At 45.9% G+C, this 9,838-nt stretch overlaps 1 protein-coding gene and 1 non-coding gene across 2 annotated transcripts; both read right to left on the reverse strand.

Annotated features, from left to right (window-relative positions):
- Nucleotides 1-275: 275 nt before the first annotated feature.
- Nucleotides 276-347, reverse strand: TRNAA-UGC (transfer RNA alanine (anticodon UGC)). Its single transcript has one exon. It is a non-coding gene; the product is annotated as a tRNA-Ala (tRNA).
- Nucleotides 348-5,815: 5,468 nt separating this feature from the next.
- On the reverse strand, nucleotides 5,816-6,259 carry LOC130489087 (40S ribosomal protein S15a-like). The gene has a single exon (XM_056862797.1). It carries the CDS (start codon nucleotides 6,245-6,247, stop codon nucleotides 5,855-5,857), a length of 393 nt encoding a protein of 130 aa, XP_056718775.1. The 5' UTR covers nucleotides 6,248-6,259; the 3' UTR covers nucleotides 5,816-5,854.
- Nucleotides 6,260-9,838: the final 3,579 nt, after the last annotated feature.

The following is a 9,838-nucleotide window of genomic DNA, read 5'->3' on the forward strand; positions in this document are numbered from 1 at the left end:
CCCACGCATTTTGCCTGTGTTTTCCAGATGCTGTTTTAGCCAGAACCTGGAAAATGCGGGCAAAACATGCAGGGAGAGCAGCACAACCTCTGATGGGTGGAAAGGGCATGCATAATCAAAAGGAAGCCCCGAAGCACATGAACACATGAAGCTGCCTTCTACTGAATCAGACCCTTGGTCCATCAAAGTCAGTATTATCTACTCAGACCAGCAGCGGCTCTCCAGAGTCTCAGGCAGAGACCTTTCACATCACCTACTGGCCTAGTCCCTTTAACTGGAGATGCCGGGGATTGAACCTGGGACCTTCTGCATGCAAAGCAGATGCTCTACCACTGAGCCACAACCCCACCCACAGTAGTCAGTGGGGGTGACCGCAGGGAAACATCCCTGCATAAAAGGCCAAAGTTTACTCAGAAGGAAACCCTGCACAGTTCAATGGGGAGTATTCCTGAGACGGCATAGTGATTAGGGTGTTGGACCAGATCCAAAGCCCTATTTTGACATAGACGCTTGCTGTAGACTGCTTGGGCCAGTCACTCTCAGCCTAAACTACCTCACAGGGTGATGGTTGTGAGAATAAAACGGGGGAGGGGACAACAATGTTGTATGGGGTACATAAAATCAATAAATAACGTGTGTTTAGGGCTGCAGCCCAAAGGTTATAACCCTAGGAAAATAAACTTTCCTGCCAACTCTCTCACCCTTCTCTCCTTGGCACCAATCTACAGCTGATTCCATTTCTGCTACTGCTGGAAAGGCCAAAAAGTCACCGCTTTATTTTCATAGTGCAATGTTTCATTCAGAGCCACCCTTGAAACAGGTAAATCTTTATGGAAGAGTTGCCTGACGAAGAAATAATGATGCTAACCTCTGGGGCAGGAGGACTTTGTCATTAGGAAACAGCCTGTCAATCTCAGCAGAATGAGCAAATACCGCCGGCTGAACGAGACGGGGAGGATGACCTCTCCGTCAGGGAAACAGGATCACATTCCAATTAAGGGCCACCAAATTATTCTTATTGGGGTGTGGCAGCTTGCAAGACACCCTGGCCAGAACGGATTGTGGCAAGCCACTGCTGGGGTAGGGCTGAAGGGAACATTGAGTTTAAGTAGGGCCCCATTGCCTTCTCCTGGCTCATCATGGACCAGGGTGCAAATAATAGGCACAAATTGGTTACTGTTAAATTTTAACTTTATTACTAGAGTTTTACTGGATTTTTATACGCTATGTGTTGATTGTATTTTAACGGATGTGAGCCGCTCTGAGCCTGGCCTTGGTCAAAACAGAGACTGGGGTATAATTTCAATTAAAAAAAAAAATACTCCCAGAACATTGTCCCCTGATTATTCTCCTGTGTGAATGTTGATGTTAGTACTGTCCAGATTAGGATCCGGCAGCCAAGACACTCTCTTGAATCAATGTGGGGATCCCCCACACACACTCTCTTGCTGTCCCCCCCCCCTTAGGGTTGTCATGATACAATGCAACTGTGCCAGTAGAAGCCACAATGGGCAGAATTCCTTGGTCAGTCTAGACCAGAGTTTCCCAAATTTTTTGAGCCATGGAGCACTTTTCAGGAGAGAAATTCACCACGGAGCACTAATTTTCACCTAGCACCTATATGCGAAACCGAACGACAGTAGTATTTTTCTTTCCAGTCTCTTCAGGGAGCACTAGGAGATGAAGGGACTACATTCTGGGACTTCTGCTTTCAGCATGCCCCCTATGTGAAGGCCCTAAGCTGACAACTCTTCCTTCCCTCACAAAAACCGAACTGCAAATGCGTTCATCCTCTGGACTTTCCATGCAGCTGTTCCAGCTCAGCTTCACTGCGATAAGCAGAACACAGCAGTTGCTGCTGCCGTGTGGCTGCATCCCAGACACACCCCACCTATCCTTCAGAGTCCTTATTCTCAACTCATTTATTGATTTATTTGAAAGATTTAGAGCACTGGTTCCCAACCAGGGGTCCATGGACCCCCAGGGGTCCGCGAGAACTAAATTAAGGTCCACGAAACAAAGTTATAAACCCATAATAAATTAATATTTTCAATTAAAAGTTATCTATTATAAAAATATATATTCAAATATTATTCTAAGTTTAATGTTTAACTAACAGTTATGATTAAAGTTTATTTTCAAATTCTCAGAATTTTTATTTTGAACCTTGGGGTCCCTGCACCGAACAAAAAAGTGCTAGTGGTCCCTGGTCCAAAAAAGGTTGGGAACCACTGATTTAGAGCCTACCTTTCCTCCAGTTCTGTCTTGAAGATGGCCAACATCATCCATCCTCCTGCCACACTGTTCTTCCACTGACCATTGGTTTGGGGACAATTAGAATCCTTACCACAGGGAGATTGATGGAATTGTCCTCCTCCCTTGCTAATGACATTGGCAGTTTCGGCCGGTCCTGATGACAGTGACAGAGCCCTCCCCCAGGCATATTCTGTCCCTTTCTGTCCCGTGCTTTCCTATCTTCTGGGATTTCCTCCCAGGTCCTCAGTTTGTCACCTCTGAATGTGTCTTGCCTTGAAAACCCTTCTGGGTCGCCATAAGTCAGCTAGGACTTCATGGCGCGCACATGCGCACACAGACACATCCCCTCAGTTTATCCTTTTGTGAAGGCCAACTAAAATGACTACTTTTTATTCCTTCACAGAAGCTGTACTGCAGACACTACTGTTTCCCTGTACATTCTGTGATGCTGGACTAGCTATGTCAAGCGCTGTCAGAGGCTTCGCCAAAAGAAGCGCAACAATACAATAAAGATATTCCCTGAATGCACAACTAATTGCTGAGTATATTTGATTTTCCACTTCGGTGCAACAAGTTAGGGGGCTGTGAGGAATCGTAAGCAAGTGGGAAAGATTAAAGACTGGGAAATCCTTCCTATAGTGCAACTGCACGACGCTGCTGAGTTTTGAGGTAGCTTCCTTTCCCTGACCCAGACCTTTATGAGTATGGTTGCCAACCTCCAGGTACTAGCTGGAGATTTCCTGCTGTTACAACTGATCTCCAGCCAACAGTCATGATACGTACCTGTTCTCTCTAGGATCAGAGGAGCATGCCTATTACATTAGGTGCTGTGGAAGGCAGGCAGGATAATTAGGGTTGCCAACCTCCAGGTACTAGTTGGAGATCTCTTGCTATTACAACTGATCTCCAGCTGATAGAGATCAGTTCACCACTCTGGCAATTGGACTCTATGGCATTTAAGACAAGTCCCTCCCCAAACCCCACCTTCCTCAGGCTCTACCCCCAAAATCTCCAGGTATTTCCCATCCTGGAGCTGGCAACCCTATATTACCTGCCTCTGCATGGACAGAGAGAGGTCTGAGAGAACTGTGACTGGCCCATGGTCACCCAGCAGTAGGGTTGCCAACTCTGGGTCGGGAATAACCTGGAGATTTTGGGGGTGTAGCCTGAGGGGAGTGACATTTGGAGATGGGAAGGACTTCAATGCCATAAAGTTCAATGGACAAGGCAGTCATTTTCTCCAGGGGAACTGATCTGTGTCACCTGGAGACCAAACCCCGCCCTCCTCAGGCTCCACCCAAAAAACCTCCCACTGGTGGCGAAGAGTCCCACATTCTGTCACGATTGCCCAGTAGCAATGACTTAGGTCAGGAATCTGCTTTTCTAGCCATGGTCCTGAGCAGTACAGCTCAGAAGAAGGGCATTTTTAAACCTCTCACCACACTTTGCAAGAGATCTTGGAGGGGAAATTGAGGCTGGGGATGCACACTGAATGGCACAAGTCCCCTGACCCTGATTTCATTCACCCCACCCATGGCAAGCCAATTGTAAACTGTGAGGGGCACTGTCCCCTTCACAGCTGAAAGAATCCTTTGGGTAGTGCAATGAATTAGGATCAAAAGGAAGCAAGTTTCTCCCCAACCTAATAATCCACACACACCCCAACTTTTTCAGCTTCGAACGAGACAGAGCCCTTAAAAGTATATAACGCCCTAGCACTGGTGGAGGGAAAATAGGTGTGGTATGTGTGTGCCTCATGGTGAGGATCCTCCAAACTGTTTCTACCTCCAGGATATTATAAGCTGTTGAGGATTTGACCAGGTCAATTTTCTCTTCCCTGCTATATTTTCCCTTCTTTATTTGACACACATGAACACATGAAGCTGCCTTATACTGAATCAGACCCTCGGTCCATCAAAGTCAGTATTGTCTACTCAGACAGGCAGCGGCTCTCCGGGGTCTCAGGCGGAGGCCTTTCCCATCACGCTGAACTGCCCTCGATATTCCATGGCCCTAACACATGCTCAGGAATTGTCAGGTAGGACTTCCAGCAGAAGGCTGGCAACTGGCAGAAGATGCACCGAGACAGGGGCAACATAAGGACATCACTGGTGATGTGCCTATGACACTTCCTGGGCAACCAGAAGTGACATCAGCATGTCACCGCAGATGCTCCAGCATTTGGGCAAAACTCTGTGGTTTTCCTCTTCATTTTTATCCCGCTGCCCATCTGAGTAGCAGCAGGAAGGGTCTGGGGGGTGGGGGATTGTTACATAGCAAAATCAGATTCTTAGCATTGTGACATCATTGTGTTCACCATATGGTCCCTGACTGGCTGTAATGAGTCAGGGAAAGAGAAAACTTGGGGGGTGGCCCCGAACAGCAGCACACACCAGAAACAAAACAGATGCAAATAACAGTATAGAAGGAACGGCTCGGAAAACTTTGGGGAATATTTCAACTCCCCCCCCCATGTTTGTAAGCGTACACTCAACATAGCCCTATTTTTAACATTTTATAATCCACTGCCTTACTGCCCCATACGCACATATGAAATTGAAAGGAATCCAAAATAATGATTGCAGAGGAGATCCCTACAGTGTAAGGAGAAAACTATGGAAACCGGTGCTGCCTGCCAAAAAGTAATATTCTTTCGTCCCCTTACTTTCTGGAGAGGAAATATTTCCCATAGAATGTACTCCTGCACATTTCCCCAGTCGTTTCATTGGCAATTGCACATGAAAACTTCCTGGTGGATTGTGCCTGGCCTCAGTGAGAACCGAGAGAAGAGGGGAAAAGGCAGAAATCTATTACATCTTTATGACGCTTGTTTTACAGTCTTCATAATCCCAAGTTCAAGCAGTGCCCATAATGTCTTCCGAAGGCGAGAGCCAGCATAAATTGATACCTTGCAAAAGCATGTCTAGTATTTCATATATATATATATATATATACACACACACACATATAAAATGATAGCATCAATCCAGCCAGAATTTTTTTTGCATGTTTTCATCTCCATCATGCCTAGAACATGACTGGTGGCATTGAAGCAAAACAGTCTTTATGAGGTTGTAAAGATGCGCGGAGTGTTTGCGGTGCTGCACCAGGGAGAAAAAGGTACACACCTTCATTTTCAGGATCACCTCCTGCTCCATGGGAAATAACTTGCACACATGGATGCGCCTGTTCCTCGTGTCCCTTCTGCTGCCCTGAACAACATCTCAATACTCTGCCTGTCTTCACTACACTGGAAACAGATTGATCCATTTCAATAAACCTTGAAGAAAGGTAAGCCTGGAGCATCTCCGTGCTTGACAGAGTGTTTCGGAAGTAGCCCGGGAGGTGAAGGAAACAAGATTAAATTTTCTTGAATCTCTTGATGAGCCATATTTTGGTAGTCATGCATACGTTTCCCGAGATCTTGTATTCAGAAAATATTTCTCAGTGCAAAGTATTATAAAACCACTAGAAAGTAGAAGTAGGGTAACCAATTAAGCTGGTGACCAATTAAGCTGGTGAACCAGAAAGCTTTCTTTTTTTTCTTTTTTTACAACCATTAATTCTTCTGCCTTTTTTGTTTTTATTTTTTACAAGTTTAGAAAAAGACGCCCAGGATTTTCCCTCCTGTATGTTTTCGCCTCGCTTCCTCGTGGTCCATGATCCCAGCAGAAGTGGTCAGCGCAATGTACCCAAACTGGTGTGAAGGAAGCAGGTTGTTCTTTGACTTTTCCAAATCCTTTAGCCGGACATCAAATCTGGGACTGACCACACCACACTTGTTGAGTCTGCCTGTGAGGTTCACAACAATTTTCCCAGCTCTGTCATCATCGACGATCTCAAATTCACCCATGTATCCATGTTTCAGCATCACAGTTAAGAACTGCACAATTACTTTGGAGCATGGCCTGATGAGAACTTGACGTTCCCCGTGTTTCTCTGCATTGTTGATGCTTTTCAGGTCATCTGCCAGAACATTCATGCGCACCATAGTGCCAGGACAGCAAGATGGTGGAAAAAGGACCAGAAAGCTTTCAACCCCATTGAAGCTCAGATATTTTTTTCAAAAATGGAACTTGTAGAACCCTAAGAGGAGGTGTGCCAGTGTCCACCACCAATGCGAGGCAGCTTTGTGGTTCAGCAGTGTTTGGTTGCAGGGTGTGGGAATTAGCATAAAGACAGAAATACAAAATTAATACAGCATGATTCAAGCATAGTAACACCCTAAATAGCCTCCTGAAATTAACACACAACAGGGTTGCCAGGTCCCTCTTCACCACTGGTGGGAGGTTTTTGGGGCAGAGCCTGAGAAAGGTGGGGTTTGGGGAGGGACTTCAATGCCATAGAGTCCAATTGCCAAAGCGGCCATTTTCTCCAGGTGAATGGATCTCTATTGGCTGGGGATCAGTTGTAATAGCAGGAGATCTCCAGCTAGTACCTGGAGGTTGGCAACCCTAACAAAAAACCCTCCTGGCTTTCCAGCTTGATTTGGGAAATGTTCTTATCGCTACCAGAAATGTGTGTGTGTGTGTGTGTGAGAGAGAGAGAGAGAGAGAGAGAGAGAGAGAGAGAGAGACCCTGCATCCAGCAGCAGAATAAATCCCCCAAAGGTGGCACATTTCACTGTTATTCCTGAAAGGTTTACTCTCTGCCCTTGGAAGAGTCCCTCTCCCTGTTGCCTCTTCGGTAGTTGGTGATCTGGATGTGACCTCTCACTACATCAAGGCTCAAAAATCAAAGCTAACAAAATTTCCCTCAACCTTGGTATGTTCTTACTCTGGTTTAGAATCTGTATCATTTTTTCCTGCCCTTCCTCCAAGGAGATCAGGGAATGCGCCCTTGGGCTCCTTTTCTCATTCATCCTTAGTTTAAAACTGACTGCTTCACCCGGGGGAAAATTAGTCCTTCCGCTTGCCTCAACCTACGCATAATTGCAGGAAACGGCCTTTGAGTAACACAGTGAGTTCACCATGTTGTCTGGATCCAGGCTTGCAGTTGGAATCTCTTTCCTAGTCCTGCAGCATCGGTTATATCTTGAATGAAATACCAAGAGCCTGTCCAAGCAAACATTGCCACTGTTCTCCCCTTTGATGAGCAATAGATTGAGGACAACACTATTTCTTCACCCAGAGTGATGAACGTATGGAACTCACTGCCACAGGATGTAGTGATGGCAAGAACTTTAGTTGGCTTTAAAAGGGGAATCAGCACATTCATGGAGTGGAGGTCCATCAATGGCTATTAGCACGATGACTTAACGAAAACTTCATATTCAGAGGCAGTGAACCTCTGAATACCATTGCTAAGGAAGGGAAACAATGGGGGGGGAGAGAGACTTGGTGCTCTATGCCCTACTTGTTGACCTTCTGGAGGCATCCGGTTGGCCACTGTTCGTGCAGGATGCCAGAATAGAAGAAAGTCTGGTATGATCCAACATGGTTCCTCTTATCTTCTTTCCATTGGTTCCTCCAGACCTTGTTGGCAATTCCCATACTCTAATTCCAAGCTGGGCTGCCTTACCAAAAGTTCTCATGGGCCATCCATTCGCTGAACATTGAGTAAGATGCGGAACTCCCCAAGGCCTTGTTTGCCAGAAGAGGAGGATGAGCTACCAGCCTCCAAACATAAGACTGGAAGAGTGCAGACAAGGCTGGGTACTCTGCACAGACACAAAGATGATGCCTCCTGGGTTCTTCAGAAGCCTCTCTTCTGCCAATGAGGTAGAAGAAAAACAAGGATCGGCTCTTTGCTTTGGAGCAGAAAGAAGTGCACACCATGAAAAACATCTGTGGGTACCACACTGCCCATGGGCACCATGCTGGGTAATCACCGTTGCAAAGAATCTGATCTAGCTGGGCGAGCTTCCAGAATGGATCGCTCACCTCTTAATCCATTAATCTCTTCACTTACTTATCCAGTGCAGTTTTTCCACCAATGAGGCTCCTCTTGTTCAAGACAGGTTGCCTCAGAATTTCATTCTTTTGATGACTCACACTCCCTTTTCAACCAGAATTTCTTAGTATTGTATTTATTTGCTCTTTAACCTCAATCTCCGGGCCCACAATATCAGCAGTCTCTCTTCAAGAAGTGTCTTGGTTATGTCTCCTTACCCCACCCCCACACAGACATCTCCCTTCTCCTCAAGACTTGCCAGAAGTCGCTCTCTGTGTCTCTCATACACACACCCATCCTATTTCCGCCTCAGTCTTCTGCGCGTGGCCAGAATGCAGCGAGACAATTTGTCACTTTTCATTTTGCCTCTTGGGAAGGCTGCACTTGAGGCCAGCTGGAGATTTTTTATTAAGTTGAGAGATGTGAAGCGTACGTCAAAAAGCTTTCAAATAAATCCTGTATGTTGTGAAGCGGATCAAAAGCTTCAGTGTCTGATATGACATGGGGTGGGATTAAATTTGGACTGGACATTTTTCAGGTGTGGGGATTAAGGCAGCGAATACAAACTTGGAAGGAAAGTGGACCTTTTGGGGGGGGGGTTGGGGGGAAGGTTATTACATGCTTTGCCCTGTGACTGGAAAACAGCAAACCCAAAATCTCAGGTTAGAAAAATTAAGCATGTGGAAGTTGGAGCTAATTCTATCCAGAGATGGCTCCATGATCTAAGGGAGGGGGTTCAGTCAAGACACCTTTCAGTCTGGAGAATTTTCTTCATGGCGCTACTCATCTTTCTGGGGTGATCCATAAAAACTGAGAACAGGGTCTATTTGGGGATAAGTAGATCCTTATAAGGAGCCCCGTGGCGCAGAGTGGTAAGCTGCAGTACTGCAGTCCAAGCTCTGCTCATAACCTGAGTTCGATCCCAACGGAAGTCATTTCAGGTAGCTGGCTCAAGGTTGACTCAGTCTTCTATCCTTCCGAGGTCAGTCAAATGAGTGCCCAGCTTGCTGGGGGTAAAGGGAAGAGGACTGGGGAAGGCACTGGCAAACCACCCACTAAACATAGTCTGCCTAGGAAACGTCGGGATGTGACGTCATCCCATGGGTCAGGAATGACCCGGTGCTTGCACAGGGGACCTTTACCTTTAGATCCTTATGACTCTTGAGATCCCAGCAAATGCCGAACCTCACCATGCTCTGGAACTGGTCCTCATCCTAATTCTAACACAATTTGAATTAATAATACCAGAAGGATGTGAGCCAGTGCAGCTAAGATAGTCATGAATTAGAATGACCCAGCAGAATATCTTTTTTCTCCTTCCATGTCAGTACTCAAAAATCAAACCTTTATTTCGATACAAGATCAGCTCTGAATAAAAATTAAAAAGTTAAAATAATAAAATATGGTGATGATTCTGGGAAAGATGGTTTGTAGAGGGGGAGGAAGAATCATCTATGGGGTGGGATTTTCAGTCAGCCATTTACAAATCCCACAAGACTGAAGACAAAACTTGGGTGGTTATCTCCCAAGAGGAGTCTGCTAAGAGAAGGGAAAACTTTAGATTCTTCAGATCTCCCAGGAAAAGTTGTCAGTACTCACAAAATTTCCTTCCCTATGTGTATGTATCTATCGGAATTTCTTTAACTTCCACCCACCCCTTACCCCCACCCATATTCTTCAATGATTTAAG

Source organism: Euleptes europaea, chromosome 17, assembly GCF_029931775.1.
Source record: "Euleptes europaea isolate rEulEur1 chromosome 17, rEulEur1.hap1, whole genome shotgun sequence".
NCBI lineage: Eukaryota > Metazoa > Chordata > Lepidosauria > Squamata > Sphaerodactylidae > Euleptes > Euleptes europaea.

Excerpts from the sequence above, each read along its gene's own strand:
- LOC130489087 (XM_056862797.1), bottom strand. The coding sequence starts at position 6,247 with ATGGTGCGCATGAATGTTCTGGCAGATGACCTGAAAAGCATCAACAAT.